The 22,125-nt window shown below is 41.7% G+C and overlaps 1 protein-coding gene across 2 annotated transcripts; it reads right to left on the minus strand.

Annotated features, from left to right (window-relative positions):
* Positions 1-610: 610 nt before the first annotated feature.
* p3h3.S (prolyl 3-hydroxylase 3 S homeolog) lies at positions 611-22,112 on the minus strand. Of its 2 annotated transcripts, none has more exons than XM_018227284.2 (15): positions 21,555-22,112; positions 16,652-16,804; positions 15,879-16,056; positions 15,524-15,649; positions 15,310-15,443; positions 13,604-13,693; positions 11,900-11,952; positions 10,928-10,959; positions 10,727-10,851; positions 9,304-9,399; positions 7,865-8,012; positions 5,434-5,551; positions 5,232-5,307; positions 5,005-5,145; positions 611-1,786 (listed from the first exon to the last, which is right to left on the minus strand). In XM_018227284.2, the coding sequence occupies exons 1-15, from the start codon at positions 21,930-21,932 to the stop codon at positions 1,580-1,582; spliced, it is 2,055 nt and encodes a 684-aa protein (XP_018082773.1). In that variant the 5' UTR covers positions 21,933-22,112; the 3' UTR covers positions 611-1,579. The 2 variants fall into 2 exon arrangements, with proteins under 2 accessions (XP_018082773.1, XP_018082774.1); XM_018227285.2 differs by lacking the exon at positions 21,555-22,112 and adding an exon at positions 21,172-21,496.
* Between the last annotated feature and the right edge of the window lie 13 nt (positions 22,113-22,125).

Here is a 22,125-nt window from a genome sequence, read left to right on the forward strand (position 1 = left end):
CTCAGCCTGCAGCCTTGTGCCTTTATATGGTCACAGAACAACCCCTCAGTGACTTCTAATATCCTTATCATTTACAGTAGGGGGTACATTATCCCTTATAATACATGAGTGATACTCAGAGTTCCCTGTATAACTCAGCCTGCAGCCTTGTGTCTTTATATGGTCACAGAACCCCTCAGTGACTTCTAATATCCTTATCAATTACAGTAGGGGGTACATTATTCCATATATTATGTATGCACTGGGCTTATTGGAAAGGGGAATCTAGGCAAAGTAACAATGATAGAATTACCTCCAGGGCAAGAAAGTGACATACCTGGGCCCTGAAGCAAAAATCTTTTTCCAGACCATTCTCCATATAGAGGTCAGTAGCAGCCCAGTGCTGGTGGAATATCTCTGATTATTTCCTAGGGGAAACACAATGAATGAGTTGCTGCACAGAATACAATGGGGTCACCATTGGGGGTTACATATGTAGGGGGGGGTGCACACTGGTGTTTTCTTTGCACTTATGTAAAGCTCAATTAAAATACCAGCACTTACAGCCCCTGACTCCAGTCTGCCCACAGACCATAAAGAGAACAAGCCATTCAGAAAAGAAGCAGAACGATTTGTAATTCATATTTATAAAGGTTTTTTGGAGCCTTTGCAGAACATAAAATATTGGAAACCGGGGGGCACGTGTATTGACAAATACAAGAGTCCTCTGCACTCAACCCATTATCAATATATTTAAGACAGAGACATTTGTGTGTTATGTGTATTATTTGGGTCAAACTTTGTGATCCGTCAGAGAAAGATCTCGCTGTTTTGTACCGTAGTCTTACAACAGGAGGCCAAGAGGCGCCCCCTTTGTGAAGATACCGAGATCTGCTAGAGAAAGGGGGTTCCTGTGTGTGGATAACAGGTCCGGGCACATCTCTCTGTCGGCCCTGCAGGTTGGATGAACACACACAGGGGGGTCATTATGTAGAAGTTCCTGAGATTCTGGCACAGCAGAGGTGTGACGGCCCCGGGGCCTGAGCACAGACACAGCTTTATCCCTACATCCCAAAACGACCTGCCCTGACCCACCCCATTAACCCTGCCACTTACTATCATCCCTGATCCCCCCCCCCCCGCTCTCATTTCAAGTGGATTTCTCCATTAACCCATTCCTTGAATAGCAGCAGTTATCTTTGGGGAAATGATTTAACCCCCACCCACACATCTGCAGGATATTTTCCTAATGAATAGCTGCAAAGCAGTGACCTAGTTACACTTGTCTACAACCCATGACTTTGTGCTGGTGAGAGTTGTAGTTTTGCATCACCTCTAAGGCCAGTGGCTGAACCTATCAACCCAAATTCTATACAAGCACAGATAAGAGCATTCACTACTTAATAACATTGCTCATTTAACCCTTTCCCTGCCAGAGCTCTGCACAGCAATGTCCCCCACCCCTGCAGAGACTTGGTTTCTTCTCCCACGTCCCACCCCAGGGAATTGATTAATACACACTGAGCCTCCCGTATTTATAAAGCATTATGGTCACACACAGTGGGGCAGTCTCATTCACATCCCATTCACTGAGCGGTCTCTAGAGTTCATCTGTAAACTTCCTGGCTGCTCTCTTTTGATGTGTTCGGCCTGAGGGTCTCTCTGGGTCTGAAGAGGTCGCATCACCAGCAGCAACTGTCTCTCGCCCACTCCTGCCGCTCACTCTTCTGTTTCTTGTTGTCTCACCCTCTGTGCTTTCTTGGGGTTCATCCCGGTCTCTCACAAGAGCTTTTGATTGGGAGCTTGTCTGTCAGAAAGTGACACATCATTACTGACAGGAACCAATAGAAAATACAATAAACACTGCTGCCCTCTAATGGTAAGGAGACACCCTTCTAATACACTTTATACACTACTGCTGCCTCCTACTGGCCTTGACACAGCACTGCAATGTCCCACCATTCCCTAAGCTATGGGTGTGTATATATACACACACACACACCGTATATATATATATATGCCTGCACTCAGTCATAGACGAAGCCAGAGATGCATGACAAAGTTTGTAGTAATATTGAAAAGAAGATCAGCACACTCTGAATTATTTAGGTGAAAGCAAGTGTTGGTTTATTCACACATCTCATCCGACGTTTCGGTCCAACATGGGGACCTTTCTCAAGAGAAAGAAACGTCGGATGAGATGTGTGAATAAACCAACACTTGCTTTCACCTAAATAATACAGAGTGTGCTGATCTTCTTTTCAATATATATATATATATATATATATATATATATATATAGTCCAGTAGATGAAAGCACTCACAGCTCCATTGTAAAGATAAAGTTTAAAAAGTTCCTTTATTGAACCCACATCAGATCAACGCGTTTCAACCCCCACAGGGCCGTCATCAGGATAGTGCAACCAAGTGAAACACCCATTTTAACTAGTGATAATCCAATCAGTGATGTGTGATCGTGATTACATCATCATTTATCTATTTAACCCATGGCATACCATCTATAGCACCAGTAAATCCATATTTTAAATCTCAATCATTATTCAGTTAGATTCATTTCTGTTATTAAAAAACACAATTCATCATATAAATACCCATATAAATACGAACCTTTTAAATATGGCAATACAGATAATAAATTAACTATAAATATGATAGAATGGGGATTAATATCTCGAGAGTGATTAAATACAATTAAAAGTGATTAAAGTGCAATTATTTTCGATTTGAACAGACATTTTATCTACAGAAGACAGGGACCGCCATGGGCTCTAATGTGGCCCCCTCTTATGCCAATTTATATATGGACTCTTTTGAGCATCATTATAGTTATCCCAATTTCAGTCAATATCTCCTTTTATATCGGAGATTCATCGATGATATCCTGATTATTTGGCGAGGGGACCTCATTAGCGCCCAGGGCTTTGTAACCCATTTGAACCAGTTGTCGACCCCGGTCAGATTTACAGCCAACTGTCACAGTGATATGGTTGATTTCCTGGATGTCAGGCTATTCCGTACCCCTAAAGGTGTGGGGACTACACTCTTTCGCAAGCATACAGACCGTAACACGGTGCTACATGCTCAGAGTTTTCATCCGCCTGCAGTGTTGAAATCAATCCCGTACACCCAGTTCCTAAGAGTTTTTAGGGTTAACACAAATGGGGCCACAGCTAGAACACAAGCCTTGGAAATGAGAGATAGATTCCTTACAAGGGGATATGAATGGGATTTCCTTAATGGAGAACTCGAGAGGGCATGTAAAAATGCTGGAGCTGGACAAGTGGTTGAGGTGACTAATGTGAAAAAGGATGACAAAATGGTTTTTGTGACTAATTTTATGCCTGTAAGCAAACAGGTGAATTCAGTGATGAGAAAACATTGGCCAATATTGCAATTGGATACAAATTTACCATTTACGGATATGTCTCCTCCTATATGTGCTTACAGGCGGGGACGATCTCTGAAAAACATATTAATGGAGACGGATTTGCGGAAGGAGAAAAGTGAAACCTGGCTTAAGGCGGGTAAACTTGGGTGCTACCGCTGCGGTGGGTGTAAAACCTGTGGGTGTTTACTGACAGGGGGGACCTTCCCTCACCCCCACACCGGTAAGAGAATTCCGATACGTCATAATTTGACATGCTTGTCTGAATATGTAGTATACTGTATTATGTGCCCGTGTGGCCTATACTACATTGGCAAATGTGTTACATCCTTTCGGATAAGGATGAACAATCATCGATCAGTGATCCGCTTGGCTTTGAGTGGTGGGAAAGCTGACACCCCTCTTGCTAGGCATTTTTTGACCAATAATCACTCACTCCCCTCATTACGAGCAATGTTGATTGACTGTGTTCCACCCCCCAGAAGAGGGGGCGATAGGGGTAAGATCCTACTACAGAAGGAAGCCAGATGGATCGGAACCTTGGACACTATTTCCCCTAAGGGGTTAAATGAGATGCAATCTCTATCATGTTTCCTATAAGATGGCTGTAAAGTCTCCTATACCACTGATACTCTTGGCCCTAATAAGGGTGAAAACATAAATAATTGACTGGAATTTATATCCGCTATAGTAACTACAATTCCTGGATATTGCCATGAATTCCAGAATCTCCGTAAATTGAAATTGAAAATGATCTCCCCAAAATGTTTGAAATTAAGGACTATTGAGTCGAGAAGAATTTTTAATGTAATTGTGTGAATTTTTATGGCGAATCATCTGGGTTTCCAGATGATGCCATATGATATATTATATTATGTTTTGATATAGGCACATGGCACTTTTTCAACACTGCACAGTAGGGAATATACACAGTGTATCTTACGGAACTATCCCACTGAAGGTACTGGGGCTTTTATCTTAGAGACCACAAGCGGGATTGGGTTCTCTGATTCATTTCATTTTTTAATGAAATGGTTTTCACATTTTTTAATCACTTTTAATTGTATTTAATCACTCTCGAGATATTAATCCCCATTCTATCATATTTATAGTTAATTTATTATCTGTATTGCCATATTTAAAAGGTTCGTATTTATATGGGTATTTATATGATGAATTGTGTTTTTTAATAACAGAAATGAATCTAACTGAATAATGATTGAAATTTAAAATATGGATTTACTGGTGCTATAGATGGTATGCCATGGGTTAAATAGATAAATGATGATGTAATCACGATCACACATCACTGATTGGATTATCACTAGTTAAAATGGGTGTTTCACTTGGTTGCACTATCCTGATGACGGCCCTGTGGGGGTTGAAACGCGTTGATCTGATGTGGGTTCAATAAAGGAACTTTTTAAACTTTATCTTTACAATGGAGCTGTGAGTGCTTTCATCTACTGGACTTTATAAATTTTTGGTTAGCACCCAGCCTTGACGCTAATGAGTGGTGAGTGCAGTGACGGCAAGTATATTTATATATATATATATATATATATATATATATATATATATATATATTTTGCTTATGACAGCTCAAATCTGAATGTTACCTGCTCTGCATGTTCTGCTGATTTGGTAAACCACAGCTCTATGGCACATTGTTTGCCCCCTGTAACCGCACGCACCCCATGGGCGTTTTCCCCACCAGAACTGAACAGGACCAGTCGGCCGCAGCTGGGGTGTAGCTCCGCCTACAAAGACAAACCAGTTCTTGAGGTCAAAGGCGCAAGACTAGAAAATGATATTGGGTTTGGTGGAGTGTCCAAATCCCACTTACCGTGATGGTGGTGCCATCCATTTCTGTAAAGAAGAGATTGCCCCCCTGGAAATCCTCATTCAGATACAGTAGGCCACTGTGGAAAACAACAGGTTTTAGTGAGATTGGTTTGAATTTAACTACCCGTAATCTCACTTGCCCTCAAGGCATTGCCGTTAAAATGTATTCCCACTTCCTCCAGCAGTTCCTCTTAATTCCTTACCTGAAGTCTCGGTGTATGTAGGCCGGGGGCTCCCTCCAGCACTTCTTCTCCTCAGTGTCCAGCACACAGTTATCTGTATGGACAGGTTGACTGACATCTGTGCGTCCCTCCTGCTTTCCTGAAGGGTACAGGCACAAAGTACTGTAGAGCAATGCCACAGTGAGACAAATAGGGGGGAATTCACAAAAGTGGAGAGAGACCATTTTTGGAGTAAACGACAAACGACATTTTAAACTACATTTTCTCCTGACATTTAAAAATGGAGTAAAACTCAGTGTAACTATTCCCCATATGTCAGATCAAGTCTAAAATAATCTGCTCTGCTTTGGTTCAGACAATCTTCACTTCACACCTCTTGTAGTTGCCCCATTGGGGAATTATTATCATATTAATAGGGATTAGCGTTTTATGGGCAGAGACACACTGCTATTTCGGGAGATTAGTGGCCCAGCGACAAATCGCTTCTTCTTCGGGCGACTAATCTCCCCAAATTGCCTTCCTGCTGACATTTATAAAAAAAAATCCACTCAGTTAGATTTTGTATTTAGGCTGATCTGTGTCTGGAATGGGAATTGAACCAGTTTCTCTAAAACCCAATATGACAGCAAACGTTGCTCTTGGGTAGTGATCTCCAAAGCACAATCCCTTGGGCATATTTCAGTCTTAAAAATGTAAATAATGAATGAATAAATTTCCATATCTGCTGCCCATTTGTTGTGGCAATGCCAAACTATCTATCTTGGAATGTTATGCCAATGCTAAAGTTAAGGTAATAAAACATATTTCTGATACAAATCCCTATATTATGCAAAATAGCATTTTTTGTATTTAGACCCTTATATCTTGTTACAGAAGTGGAATTACACAAACATGTAGGCAGATTTAGAAAACTCAGTTTATTCTGAAAGAAGGATGTATAAATTTCCTAGGTTAAATAAACACCATCCCGGAAATCGCAATTTAATGTCTGACTGACAGGTTTACTAAGAGCTAAAGACAAATTCATAACAAATGTCATTAAAATGTTGTGCAAAAGACAACATCTGAAAACTGTCCGTTTTAAAGACAAATTCACAAAAGTGGAGTTAGAGGTTTGTGATTTGGAGTGAAATCTGCCATTTTTATCTCCACTATTTTGTCTCAATATCACCACTTTTGTAAATTGCCCCCAAAGTGTCCCCACCAGAGAAACACATAGGGGGGAATTCAGAAAAGTGATGATATTTAGACAAAACAAAAGTGTCGGATTTCCCACCAAATTCACAAACCTCTATCTCCACTTTTGTGAATTTATCTTTTAAACAGACAGTTTTTATTTTACCTAGGAAAATTATACATCATTTTTTTTCAAGATATCCAGGGCTTTCTAAATCTGCCTACATGTTTGTGTAATTTCACTTCTGTAACAAGATATAAGGCTCTAAATAAAAGAAATGCTATTTTGCACAAATATATGGATTTCTATAAGAAATATGTTTTATTATCTTTGGTCAAGTGTCTAATTGCTGCTAAAACTAAAAAAATGGCTGGGAGGTTTTACTTTTCCTTTAGATAATATATTCACTCAATATTGCCTCATTCATAAAGCTAAAACTAGTAAAATAACAAGTGCGAGTTATAAACTTTTTACATATAAAATACACTTGTTTTGTTTAATGAGTGTTTTACTTGTTTTGTTAACGAGGCTTTTTTACCTATAGGTTTAGCCACAAATTTATGCCCTGACTATAAAATGCTGTTCCCTATTAATATGATAATTCCCCAATGGGGCACCTACAAGAGGTGTGAAATGAAGATTGTCTGAACCAAAGAAGAGCAGATTATATTAAAATTCTGACACATGAGGAAGAGTTATACTGAGCTTTGCTCAATTTTTAAAATTTCGGGGGGAAATGTAGTTTAAAAGTCGTTTTTGCACGATTTTTATGTCGTTTGAGAGACAAATTTATAAAAGTGTCTGTAAACTTTCACTTAAATATGAAAAGTGGCGGTTGAGTCAGAATTTAGGCGGATTTCTGTTTGTGAATACGGAGAAAGTATTTTACACTGAACCACTAAACCACTTTTACTCCAAAAATGGTCTCTCTCCCCCCATAAAGTTTCATAACAGGCTTATTTCCCCCCAGCAGAGGGCAGTATAGGACAAGTTTTCACAGTATGGCAGCGCCAATGCATATTAATAAATAATAAGTCCAATACAGAATTGCTTTAATTAATTAAATTGAGGATAAACTCTCATTCATACAAGGGAATATTATCCTTTTAACCAACCTACATTTATTTGTCATTATTCTTATTATTAGACTAATGTCATTTGCCATCCTTCCCTGTGACTCATGCATTCATATGACACTGAGCCAAGGCACACGTTTAAAGAGGACAGAGGAATAGAGAATTACACACACACTCTCTCAAACACATCCAGTGTTACCTTCGATGGCTGTGCGACATACAAGATGAGTGTAGGAGAAGTGCAGGCTCTCTGTTCCAAAATAAACCTCTGCCAGCACCCGGGCCCGCTCGCTGGTTTGATAGAAGAGTTGAGCTTGGGAGGAATTGACAGATCCAGAAGAGGCCATCTGTATGGAGAAGCACAGCTCTAGGGATGGTATGCTGAAGACAGACAGACAACTCGAGGCACACTGTTCTAACGACTATGCTTTTAATTACCTGTAACTCTGTGATAATGACTTCACCTTACTGCAATGGCACATAGGGCTTAAATGGCACTCATCTGTAAGCCCCCCCCCATGAACTTTGCCATTAAAGCGGCCAAAGAGTAGAATTTGTACAATTTATAAATCTTATAATTGCCCTATGTACCACTGTCATGTTCTAGATCAGTGATCCCCAACCCTTAGCTCATGAGCAACATGTTGCTCTTCTAACCCCTTGGATGTTGCTCCCAATGGCCTCCAAGCAGGTACTTCTTTTTAAATTCCTGACTTAAAGGAAAGCTTTAGTTGCAAAAAAACATGTGTACTGCCAATAGAGCATCCTGTTGGCTGCAAGTCCACATAAGGGTTACCAATACCCCAATCACAGCTCTTATTCGGAAGCCCCAATATATTTTTGCTTGCTTGTGTTGCTCTCCAACATTATTTTATACTTAAGTGTGGCTCATGGGTAAAAAAAAAAAAGGTTGGGGGCCCCTGTTCTAGGGTCTTCCAGTGTGTTATTATGGATACACCCTTTATTTAAGTAACAGCTATGCAAAGCCAAGCAATACAATTTACAATTTCTTGGCTCTTGAGACTATGTTTTAGTATAGTTTAGGGCCATGCTATACACAGAGTGGTGCTGTTATCAGGGTTACCTATCACTTTAAACCTTAATAAAACAAAGACGATAAACCTGTTACAAACAAGGTTTATGGACAGAACAATGACAATTTGGATGAGATCTAACAGACTACTATTTTGGGGGTAATTTCTCTAACTGCATAGTCTTCTAAGGTGGTATATACATACTGTATATAATACACAAAAGCCATGAATATCTAGCAAATTATATCCTTATAAACGGTGAGTTCTGATGTCATCAGTTATAAACGGTGAGTTCTGATTTCATTTCTGTCACATGACTCACTGAAACTTGTGTATTATAATAAATAAAGTACCCCCAGTTGTAAAATATGAGGATATTAGAAGTTACCTCGGAGTTCCATGACCTGTATAAAAACATTTGGCCTTCGGCCTCGTGTTTTTATATGGTCATGAAACTCCTCGGTAACTTATAATATCCTTATATTTTACAAGAGGGGGTACTTTACTCACTATATACAAGATTCCCCACCATAAGGTGTAACATATATAAAGGCATGTATATTGATATACTGTATATAATAACGCTGACACTGCACAAGCTCACCTGTAAAGCTTGTCGGACACCGAGACTCTGAATTCTCTCATGAGGAGTGTGAGGTGACCGTCTGTCTTTGAATCCCTCTCCAGATCCTGCAGCCTCCTAAAAAGAGGTTATACATACAAATACTCTTTGCAGCCTCCATGGTTCTCAACTCACAGGTTTTTTCCTGCACTTTCATTCTATCCCACACCCTCTGCATTCCTCTTGTTTCACCATCCCATCCTCGTCTATCAGCCCCTGTATTGTTTTTCTGCCTAAAGGTGGCCATAGCTGCACCGATAATATCACAGAAAAACAAATTTTTGTACGACATACAGTGTGTGTATGGTGCGAAACGAACCAACCAATATCAGCAGAAGACTTGGATATCGGTCGGCTCGTCGATCAGTCTGGTAGGAAAATTTTGATTGGGTGCCTTTGAAGGCATCTAAACATCATCCACTATTAGTGCGGAATCATAAGATACAGGTAGAGTTCTATTGTTTCTATATGTATATCTGATGATTCAGCGCTACACGTGTGTATTGAAACAAACAATCTTTTATAGGATAAGTAAACCTCAAAAATAGGTTAATGTAAAATTGATGGGGGTGCTATTCTAAAACTTTTGCTATGTACATCCATTATTTATATTGTTTTCATTTCAAGAGATTAAAGGATAAATTTACTGTTAATATGAATGAATTTTGTTACAACAGTGCCATCTGCTGGTCAGTTTCTGACCAGTCTGACCACCAAGTAGTCAAGGAAGTTGTCAGGAGGAAGAATGAGGCTGCTCTGATGTTCTTCTGCTTAGGAAAGATGTGAAAAAGGTTTCTAATTCTTTTCCTAAGCAGAAGAACATCAGAGCAGCCTCTTTCTTTCTCCTGACAACTTCCTTGACTACTTGGTGGTCAGACTGGTCAGAAACTGACCAGCAGATGGCGCTGTTGTAACAAAATTCATTCATGTTAACAGTAAATGTATCCTTTAATATCTTGGAATTAAAACAAAATAAATAATGAATGTACATTGCAAAGGTGCTTAGAATATCACCCTCATTCCCTTTACATTCACTTATTTTTAAGGTTTTCTTATCCTTTAACTCACAGCCCCTTTCTTTGTAAGTTTCTTCTGACTCATCACCAAACCTAATCCTTTAGGCCACCATACTTCAATCCTCTACACTACTTCTGCCTCTGTCTTTATCATAATCTTTCAGATCCTCTACATCCTCCAATTTAGTTTTTTCTGCCTCACCCAAATCCTTATATCACAAATCACCATGCCTCCACCTTACACATTCTGTCTGCCTCCCTCCAATGGTTTATCTTTCTGGGTCACCCCCAGTCCCCATCGGTTATCCCCTGGGGCTGGCCCTACATATTTTATCACTTTCCTGTTCAGTGTTTTACTCTCTTTAATTTATTTTAATACACATCCTCACCTGTGCCAGACCCAGTAGAGCCTCACATTCCTCCTTGCTGATCACTCCATCCATAGTTACTCTCATTGTCCCATTCATTTGCTTTGGGGTCATTGTCACAGTAACTTCTTCATACGGCAAGTCCGCTACAAAACAAAATATGAGTAAGTCTCCATTGTACCACACTTTACCCCCCCCCCCTTGCCCCACACTCCCACTTACCCCCTCTCTGCTCCTCTGCCTCTCTCTCCAACCTGAGTAGGAACAGGAAAAACTATTAAATATAGTGCATTTGTATACTGATAAGGAACTAGAATTCCCCTCCAAGGGCATAGTTGCAGCAATTGATAGTGAAATACATTTGGCCCCAGGGATAATACTACAATAATGAACATGCCATTAATGATTATTCATTTGTATTGCCCTATTGCCCCAATAACAGACAACTGCCTAATACTCGCTAGTATCTTATTATTCTATCAGCCCCCGCCCCGTCACTTTAATTCTATCAGCCCCCCGCCCTGTCACTTTAATTCTTATATCTGAGCCCCCCTTTCTATATCAGCCTATTGGGCCCCTCTGTTGTTGATATTGGCTGATTTCGAGGTATAAGCATATTTTGGTCCATCTGCTCAGCAATGGAGGCAACGCAAGGTTTCTTAGCAACATTGGAAAGCTCCGTGGAGGGAGACTGAAATTAGGACCTACATGTATGTAAATGACAATACTATGTTCCCACTGCCTGTTTCAGAATTTTTTGCATTCATCTCAAAATTGGAATAAAATTTCCAAAGCATTTTATATTTACAAAGCTTATCTTCATGACATGTAACTTAAAAGGCAAGTCAACTCAAAAACAAAAATGTGCCGAATAAAAGAAAACATAATTCTAAGCAACTTTGCAATATACATTCATTACACATTTTCTGAGTTATTTGTATATGTATTTCTATTGAAAGCAGTGTCTGTCCCTTACTATTTTCTGCACTGATGGTTCAGACTGTTGATACAATGTAAGACAAGGCAGCTGATTAACAGGCCGGTCTTTGCTGCTGGGAAATTTAGACCTTGGCAACAAAGGAACAACCTGTATAGCAGTTATTTTTTACAAATAACTTTAAAAGCACTGAAAATATTTAATAAATGTATATAGAATTATATTATCTTAATCTACGGTGTATATATAACAGTTACCTCACTGTCTCTCTGAGACTCTCAGGGATGATTTCTTCTGGAGTCCACAAATCCTGCGTTTTAAAAAACATTCCAATTAGTAATGTGCGGGTCGGGTAAAACCCACACCCGACCGTCCACCACCCGCCCGTGATGTCACAAAAGGGGCGGGGCGAGCAGGCGCATGTCTATGAAAAAGGAAGTCGGCAGCGAGGGGCCGCACATCACTCATTCCAATATTATTGTTAATCCTCAAAAGAACCAACAGAGGCAGAACAAGTTTAAGGGGTAATGAAGTTCATATTTTTTTGCTATCATACAGGTCTTTAAAGGGGTAGTTCATCTTTAAGTTCATGTTTAGTATGTTACAGAATGGCCAATTCTAAGCAACTTTTTAATTGTCCTTCATTATTTATTTTTTATAGTTTTTGAATTATTTGCCTTCTTCTTTTGACTCTTTCCAGCTTTCACATGTGGGTCACTGACCCCATCTAAAAAAAACAAATGCTCTGTAAGGCTACAAATGTATTGATATTGCTACTTTTTATTACTGATCTTTCTATTCCTGTCTCTTATTCAAATTGATGCATGGTTGCTAGAGTAGTTTGGACCATAGCAACCAGATTGGAGAACTGGAGAGCTGCTTAATAAAAAGCTAAATAACTCAAAAACCACCAATAATACAAAATGAAAACAAATTGCAAATTGTCTCAGAATATCACTCTCTACATCAGGGGTCCCCAACCTTTTTTACTCGTGAGCCACATTTAAATGTAAAAAAGAGTTGGAAAGCAACACAAGCATGAAAAAGTCTATGGGGATGTCAAATAATGGCTGTTATTGGCTGTTTGGTAGCCCCTATCTGGACTGGTAGCCCTCAGGAGACTCTGTTTGGCAGTACATCTGGTTTTTATGAAACCAAAACTTGCCTCCAAGCCAGTAATTTAAAAATAAGCACCTGCTTTGAGGCCACTGAGAGCAACAGCCAAAGGGTTGGAGAGCAACATGTTGCTCGCGAGCTACTGGTTGGGGACCACTGCTCTACATCATACTAACAGTTTATATAAAGGTGAACAACCCCTTTAAAGGAGAACTTAAGCCTAGAAAGGAATAAGGCTAGACATGTTGTTTGTTATATACTAAACTTTATTGTAGCAGCTGCACGGCCGATATGCAATGAATCTAAATAAGACAAATTGAACAGTACATATCTGACTTAAATCCTGATTAGCCTTTCATCAAGTTTTTAAAGGTTCAGATCCCTTCACACTATTTTTTTTTAATAAGCTTCCCCTTTTAAAAGGATTGTTAAGCATTTTGGGTCACATTTTAAAAACACATGCAGCAGGACTTTGCATCAATCAGTGGAGTTCAAACACAAACGTACTTATCTACGAGAAACACCTTGTATGCACTACTTGCACTACCACTTACCCATCATTTTCTTTAAATATAAGCGAGTCACTGAAATTAAAACAGACCTAATTAACCCTATTGGATATACTTTCTATAGGCCCAAACCCATCCTAATAAATGGGGCATATTATATAACCTCCTTATTGAGTCATTGATAGGCCATGAGATCTGCAGCACAGAAACATATTCGGTAGCTGCGGTACATCCATTGGCATTATCTATGTGTTGTATTAAGGTAGCAGAGGAGTGTGGCTAAGGAGTTATAGAGTAAATATCAATATCGCAATATCACAAAAAATTGGGACTTACAGGATCCTGAAACGAAATTCCCAGATTTTCCATTGCATAATAAAGTAGCTTCTTCTCCAACAGCGACTGGCTTACATATGCAGCAATACTCTGTGGGATAAGAGAAGCATAATAGGACTAAGTTACTAATGGGGTGTCTAGGCCATTATGCTATACAGGTATGGGACCTGTTATCCAGAATGCTCGGGACCCAGGGTTTCCGGATAACGGATCTTTCTGTAATTTGGTTCTTCATACCTTAAGTCTACTAGAAAATCATGTAAACATTAAATAAACCCAATAGGTTGGTTTTGCCTCCAATAATGATTAATTCGATCTTAGTTGGGATCAAGTACAAGCTACTGTTTTATTATTACACAGAAAAAGGAAACCATTTTTAAAATTGTGGATTATTTTGGATAAAATTGAGTCAGTCATTCAAGCATAGGATACACAGTAGATAACAGATAAGCACTACTATAGTTTATATAAACAAGCTGCTGTGTAGCCATGGGGGCAGCCATTCAAGCATAGGATACACAGTAGATAACAGATAAGCACTACTATAGTTTATATAAACAAGCAGCTGTGTAGCCATGGGGGCAGCCATTCAAGCACAGGATACACAGTAGATACAGATAAGCAAGCTGCTGTGTAGCCATGGGGGCAGCCATTCAAGCATAGGATACACAGTAGATAACAGATAATCACTACTATAGTTTATATAAACAAGCTGCTGTGTAGCCATGGGGGCAGCCATTCAAGCATAGGATACACAGTAGATAACAGATAAGCACTACTATAGTTTATATAAACAAGCTGCTGTGTAGCCATGGGGGCAGCCATTCAAGCACAGGATACACAGTAGATACAGATAAGCACTACTATAGTTTATATAAACAAGCTGCTGTGTAGCCATGGGGGCAGCCATTCAAGCATAGGATACACAGTAGATAACAGATAAGCACTACTATAGTTTATATAAACAAGCTGCTGTGTAGCCATGGGGGCAGCCATTCAAGCACAGGATACACAGTAGATAACAGATAAGTACTACTATAGTTTATATAAACAAGCTGCTGTGTAGCCATGGGGGCAGCCATTCAAGCACAGGATACACAGTAGATAACAGATAAGTACTACTATAGTTTATATAAACAAGCTGCTGTGTAGCCATGGGCAGCCATTAAAGCATATGATACACAGTAGATAACAGATAAGTACTACTATAGTTTAAATAAACAGCTGCTGTGTAGCCATGGGGGCAGCCATTCTAGCACAGAACACATAGCATACACCAGATAAGTATTGAAGAATCCCATTGTATACTACAGAGCTTATCTGTTTTCTGCTGTGTATCCTGTGCATTTTCTCCTTTTTCAGCTTTGAATGGCTACCCCCATGGCTACACGGCAGCTTGTTTATATAAACTATAGTAGTGATTCTAGCAATTACACCAGTTTCATAGTGCAGCACAACACTACATTCTGGTTTCATTACTTTAAAAGACTTTTATTTTTTGGTGTTGCTTTTCCTTTAAGCCTAAGCGATGTGAGGTCCAATATTTCTGCCTTCTATACAACAACTATATCTCCAAATGAAAAAAGGCCTGTGAGAGGAGAACACCATCAGTTATATGATATAGAAAAAGTGTGTTCTAGTTTTGCCACCATATTTGGATCTGAGCTTAGGCCTGACAGAAAAATAGCACTGCAAAGGGAAATTACCTCCCGTGGCTTTGTACTGCTCCGACCCTGCAGTGTCCTCTCATACTCCGATAGTCTCCCTAGTATGGTCTCATTGTGCGGATAGAAGAGCAGTAGGGATTGGGTGATCTGAGCTGCAGCTTCCCACTTCTCAACTGGAGAGGGAAACACCCCTTGGGTCAGTTAGAGGGAAGTCATGTTGGAAAGCTTAAATAGTCAGGCAGGTCTTACTCACGTTTAGTGTAGCCCTCCTCCAGCAGAGCCAGGTGGGAAATAATGATGTTCTCCCTTGATCGTTTCTGCCCCAAGGAACCTTCTAGAACACATCGCTGCTTGCATTGCAACACCTGGATGTAATATTCTGGGGAAGAGGGAAGAGATGGAGTGAAGTGGGAGGGGCAAAATCAAGATGGCTGAACCCAGTAAAGAAAGTTAAATAAATATATAAAACAATGGCAGGAGACAGGATTATACATGTGGATGAGTGAGATGAGTTGGTGATGGGTGATAAGGAGAGAAAGAAGAGAAACTTTAGTCTTAGATGGCTTTACATGATGCCTTATTAACACTCTCCCGTAAGAGAAACCTACCTGCGATTACCTCAGATATATCCCTGTGCTCCTCATTTTCCTGCTCTCTTGTCCCCTCACACAGGGAACGGCACTCCTCCAGTGCCGAGAGGTAGAGAGCCAGAGACTCCTCCAGGCGCCACACGCCATTGCTAAGCTTTCCTTCAGACAGCAAAGAGACTGCTCTAGAGTACAGCACCTGGAGAAAAAACCCACACTGATCAAAGTGAGTGAAAGCCAATTCCTGTCTGGTGGGAGAGACTAATGAAGAGTTCTACAGAGGTAACACACACCAATAAGACTGCGAGAGAGAGAGAGAGAGAGAGAGAGAGAGAGAGAGAGAGAGAGAGAGAGAGAGAGAGAGAGAGAGAGACTACAGAGATCACTGTGTTTGCCAAGAGACCTCTATAAATGTGGGCTAAATGTGGTGGTGATCAGGTCAAACATCCAAATCTGTGATTGACTATTGGGTCCATGTGGGATAACATCTAGACCCATTAGAATCACCTCTGGGTAAATGGATCCGACATCCCAGCAGTACTTACTCACCTAGATTCAATTTATTGGACCAGAAAAAACATTCTAAAGGCACAGAGGACACTCTAGTGGAAAAACCTTCTTTACATATCCCGTAGAAATCAATGCAGTATCATGGGAAATGCCCCTCACCTGCAGTTCAGCAGTGGCAAATAAATGATTCATTAAGTGTCTGCCATAAGCAGAGCATTTCCCATCCAACTCTACATGACACATTGGATTTAGTGAATTGAGTAGGAAATACTTGGCGTAGTTACCATGTGATGGGGTTCTTCCAGGTCCCGGAAGCTCTGTTTGCTCACACCCTTCATAGTCCTATAGCGCTGCACGTCATCCTTGATTTGCTCGTGGTGCGGGTTCCTCAAGTAGAATGTGAAAGCGGCAGCAGCGGCCTCGTTCAACTCCTCCAGCTACAAACAGTACAATAACCTTCAGCCTAATCCATCTCTCATACGCACTGGACTATTTAAAACAGCTGAGCGTTAACACCTTTGGCCAGCCAAATATCTACTTCCTGTTTCCAATTTCCCTGTCTTCAAATCTACTTCATGTATTTTCTCCCTGTTGTCAAAAAACTACTTCCTGTCTCCATGTCAGTAAAAGCTACTTCCTCTCATAGAAACCTATCAACAAGCTGCTTCCTGTCTCATCTCCGTGTCCTCTCAAAACTTCCTGTCAGCAAACGATACTTCCTGTCTTACCTCCATGTCAGTAAAAGCTACTTCCTCTCGTAGAAACCTATCAACAAGCGCTTCCTGTCTCATCTCATGTCCTCTCAAAGCTTCCAGTCAGCAAATGCCACTTCCTGTTAAGGTGGCCATAGATGCAAAGATGTGGCCAAACGAGCAGATCTTTCCCCCGATATGCCATTAACAAACATGGCTAAATCGGGGGTAACCTGATTGTTCGGCCGTATGGCCGAACGATCCGATTACGATGTGTCGTGGGCTCCGGCGGGTCAAATTCAAACCTGACCGATCGACCAAACGACCGATCTCCGCTGGACGAAAGATGTCGGCACACGCCACACACGATCCGAAAATCGTACGAATCCTCGATTCGTACGATAGGATCTGGGTGTCTATGGCCACCTTTAGGGATGTACCAAATCCAGGATTCGGCAGAATCCTTCTACCTGGCCGAAGCCTAATTTGCATATGTAAGTTAGGGGCGGCAGGGAAATTGCGTGACTTTTTATCACAAATCAAGGAAGTAAAAATGTTTTCCCCTTCCCACCCCTAATCTGCATATGCAAATTAGGATTCGGTTCGGTATTCAACCAAATCTTTTGCAAAGGATTTGGGGGTTCGGCCAGATCCAAAATAGTGAATTCAGTGCATCCCTACTTCCTGTTTTACCTCCACTTCCTCTCAGATACCTGTCAGCAAAAGCTACTTCTTGTCTTATTTGCACTTCCTCTCAGATATCTGTCAGCAAGTTTGGTGAGTTTTTTTATTGAGCAGCTCTCCAGTTTGCAATTTCCAAAATCCCCTAGCAACCATGCACTGATTTGAATAAGAGACCGGAATATGAATAACAGAGACCTGAATAGAAAGACGAATAATAAAAAGTAACAATACATTTGTAGCCTTACAGAGTATTTGTTTTTAGATGGGGTCAGTGACCCCCGTTTGAGGAAAAGCCAGATTCTGCTCCAGCCCCCGGTATCATCACTTGCAGGCAGTGGCACAGTCACTGTGGGTTTGTGGGATTTATTCACTGTTCATGTCTGTTTCTTTGTTCAAGTACAAGTGTCTGTTAGTGGAACGTGTGAGTTGAGACATAATAATAATTACTACTGAGGTGTTCTCTGTACGACTCAAATCTATTTATTTGCCCCCCCCCACATGTAACGTGTCCAGATGTACAGACAGAAGGACTGACCTCAGCATGGGGTGTCAATATATAAAACCCGCATGCCCCGGATAACATATAGATTAGGGGGGTGCATAATGACTTGTCCACTCCCTCCAATGACTTTAACGGCAATTACCTGCCGCTGCCCCTCTGGCTGAGACAATATCAGAAATAACCTGATGAGCCCCCCCAGTCCATTATTTGTCCTGCGGGGCCCCACCCTAAAGGCACCCCTGTAGCAGGGTAATCATGTAAAATCATATAATCAAGAAAAAAGTTTGGAAAGAACTGACCCATACGTCTGCACCTCCCATCCATCACATCCAATAACTCACATGTGGTTGGGTTGATATTGACATTAAACCTAAGTGTCCAGTATATATCAATGAAATAAGGGTGAGGCAGGAGAGCGGACCAACAGTGGCAGTGGGTTGGACTGATTTCTCTGTGGTTACTGACCAATCAGGATACAGAACAACCAAATATACAATGTTACAAGTAGTCACCTACAATCACTCTCACTGCTGCAATATAGGCACCAACCCTTTCTCCCCCAGAGAGTTCCCACCCGCTGGTACGGTTGACGCTTCTAGCCTGTGTTATACCACAAGTACTGATATTCACTGATTGTCTATCAGCTAAAATGTGCCTCGGCACCAATGCTGGTCGACTCACTAACAACTATACTGTACATCAGGCACCGGTACCGGCTAACTGTATCGTATAAAATGTGCCTCAGGCAACGGATTTAAAGGAATAGTCCAGTGTGAAAATAAAAACTGAGTAAATAAATAGGCTGTGCAAAATAAAAAAATGTTTCTAATATGGCTTGTTAGCCAAAAATGTAATGTATAAAGGCTGGAGTGAACAGATGTCTAATAAAACAGCCAGAATCCAACTTCCTGCTTTTCAGCTCTCTAACTCTGAGTTAGTCAGCGACTTGAAGGGGAGCCACATGGTACATTTCTGTTCAGTGAGTTTGTAATTGATCCTCAGCATTCAGCTCAGATTCAAAAGCAACAATTATGACCCATGTGGCCCCCCCTCAAGTCTCTGATTGGTTACTGCCTGGTAGCCAGGGCAACCAGTTAGTGTAAACCAAGAGAGCTGAAAAGCAGGAAGTAGTGTTCTGACTGACATGTTATACATCGAATCACTCCAGCCTTTATACATTACTTTTTTGGCTAACTAACTATATTAGATACTTTTTTATTTTGCCCAGCCTATCTATTTACCCAGTTTTTATTTTTACACTGAACAATTCCTTTAACTAACTGTCCGACGATTAGGATGTGCCTAAGGCACCCTTTATAGGTACTGATAGGTAGCTGTCCTAAAGAGAGTGACGTTAATCAGATTTAAAGTCCGGGACTCTCTAGGACAGGTACCGAAGCATTAGGGCCCTCACTACTAGACTGTGTAACAGTTTCTTCCCCCAAGCCATAAGGCTCCTGAATACTCAGGGACCAGACAGATCTCTCTCACACTCCATCTGACCTTATTGTATAAATAAATAGCCATTGGATACAATTGTTCTCTATGAGCACATCTGCACTTTATCATGTTCTTACTACTATCATATCACAATGATACACCCATCATGTCTGACGTTTAGCATTATTTACTTACCGGTAACATATTACATCTGCTGAGTGTGCACTGTCTTGTCCTGTCTTGCAGGAGTTGCATATTTTTGCACTTGTACTTTTTGTCTGTTGTCCGGTACATGTATGTTGTGTAGCACCATGGTCCTAGAGGAACGTTGTTTTGTTTCACTGTGTACTGTACAAACGTATATGGATGAAATGACAATATACTCTTGAACTCTCTGGGGGAGAAAGGGTTGGTGCCTATATTGCAGCTGTGAGAGTGACTGTACTGGACAGGTAACATATTACCGCATTAGGTGACTACTTGTAACATTGTATATTTGGTTGTTCTGTATCCTGATTGGTCAGTAACCACAGAGAAATCAATCCAACCCACTGCCACTGTTAGTCTGCTCTCCTGCCTCACCCTTATTTTATTTCATTGATATATACTGGACAATTAGGCTTTAAAGTTAATACTTTAATAAAAGTTACGTTTTATCAACCCAATCACATGTGCGTTATTGGATGTGATGGATGGGAGGTGCAGACGTATGGGTCAGTTCTTTCCCACCTTTTTTCTTGATTATATGATTTATTCCAATCGACCCTGCGCACCATTGTTTGGTAACCTTTTACAGATGGGAGGTGCTCCCTAAATTTCTATCTGTTATAGTCTTGTAAAAGCCCAGTCCCCTGCTGCACAGAGATCCTTAGGGAGGTTCTACCAGGGGCCACAACTCTGCCCATAATGGACATAAGGAACATGAGAGTGGAAGTCAGAGCAGCTGAAGCGCAACTCCCACAGACAAGGCCTGAGTCAGTATCCGCACACACACATATGGCGTGCCCCCAGTGCCTGGCACAGGAATCCTATCAACATATTGTGTTGTGTTTCACTGGAGAAAAGCCAAAAACCTGCAATTAAAGACATTCACATAAGGACGTGCTTAATTAAAATTTACTTCTCGAAATGTCCTGGCAGCTCACACAGCACTCACAGCAGTGATTAATGAGATGCAAAGTCAGGCCAATTATACACGGGCACAACTCCCTGCAATACATTGTGTGAGCTGCACTGCTGTCTATGAGCATAACTGCACTGCTGGTTACCCACACGAGCACAACTGCACTGCTGGTTACCCACATAACTGCACTGCTGGTTACCCATAATGAGCGTAACTGCACTGCTGGTTACCCACATAACTACACTGCTGGTTACCCACATAACTGCACTGCTGGTTACCCATAATGAGCGTAACTGCACTGCTGGTTACCCATAACGAGCGTAACTGCACTGCTGGTTACTCATAAGGAGCACAACTGCATACTTGACATTTCTGCATGGAGAGAATGAATGGATGTGGCACAGGCCTGGAGGGAGGGGGAGGGGCTACATCTCTGCACATTCCCAAAACATATCCACGTGTGCAAGTCTGAGCGCAATGCATTGTGGTTCCTGGTCCCAGGCTGCACCTCACTGGCCCTCGCCACTAGCTCCTGCTGCTCCTTCTTATTGTCCTGTTCATTTACCCCTCTTGTCATTGGCCCATTTATCCCCCAGCAGAAGCCACTGAACCCCTCGCTGCCCGTACAATCTCCCCTTTATCGATAGAATATTCCCCCTATAAACCAACCAGTGGCGAGTCTGCAAGTCACGTGCCCCTCTTCCCCAGATTAACCCCTTGTGCGCGGCCTCTCGCCCCGGCAGTACCTTATAGTGGATGATCTGCAGGTAGTTATAGGGCGTGGCCTTGTGGAAGCTCCTCTCCGTCTCTTGGGTCAGTCGGTATCGGGAAGGTTCCCCCAGCTCCAGCCTCTCACAGGCCCCCAGACATTCCGCACGTTCCAACACCGCCTCCTCCAGTCTGGCCCCGCGGAGCCCACATTGTGCCGCGCATCTCAGCTTGGCTCCCCGCACCTCCCGCAGGCTCCGCAGCGCCCCCAGCAGTCTGTCCCTGGCCTCATACCAGTCGCCCCGGGAGAACAGACTCACCCCGTCCCACAGCAGCAGATCCGCGGGATTGAGGGAGAGCGAGGCGGACACGGGCGGGAGGAAGAGACACAGCGCGAGCAGCAGCGGGACAGCCATGGAGAGAGAGGGACGCGCTCAACACTGAGTCTGTGACAGGAATGAGAGTTTGGAACTGAGGGTGTAGTGGTACAGTCCGACCAGCAGGGGGTGGCGAGAGTCGGGCCTGCGGGATAAACCATGAGACACGTCTGGGGGGAAAGACCCAGAGAGTGAGAGAGTTCCCTGCGGCCTCATCTGAAACATTCCAGTC

This window comes from Xenopus laevis, chromosome 7S (assembly GCF_017654675.1).
Source record: "Xenopus laevis strain J_2021 chromosome 7S, Xenopus_laevis_v10.1, whole genome shotgun sequence".
Lineage (NCBI taxonomy): Eukaryota > Metazoa > Chordata > Amphibia > Anura > Pipidae > Xenopus > Xenopus laevis.

Bases quoted from the DNA above. Each gene is read 5' to 3' on its own strand.
- p3h3.S (XM_018227284.2), bottom strand. From the start codon at position 21,932: ATGGCTGTCCCGCTGCTGCTCGCGCTGTGTCTCTTCCTCCCGCCCGTG. The intron at 15,650-15,878 runs GTAGGTTTCTCT...CCTCTTCCCCAG, and splicing joins TATATCTGAGGTAATCGCAG to AATATTACATCCAGGTGTTG. The intron at 13,694-15,309 runs GTAATTTCCCTT...CTTATCCCACAG, and splicing joins GCAGTACAAAGCCACGGGAG to AGTATTGCTGCATATGTAAG.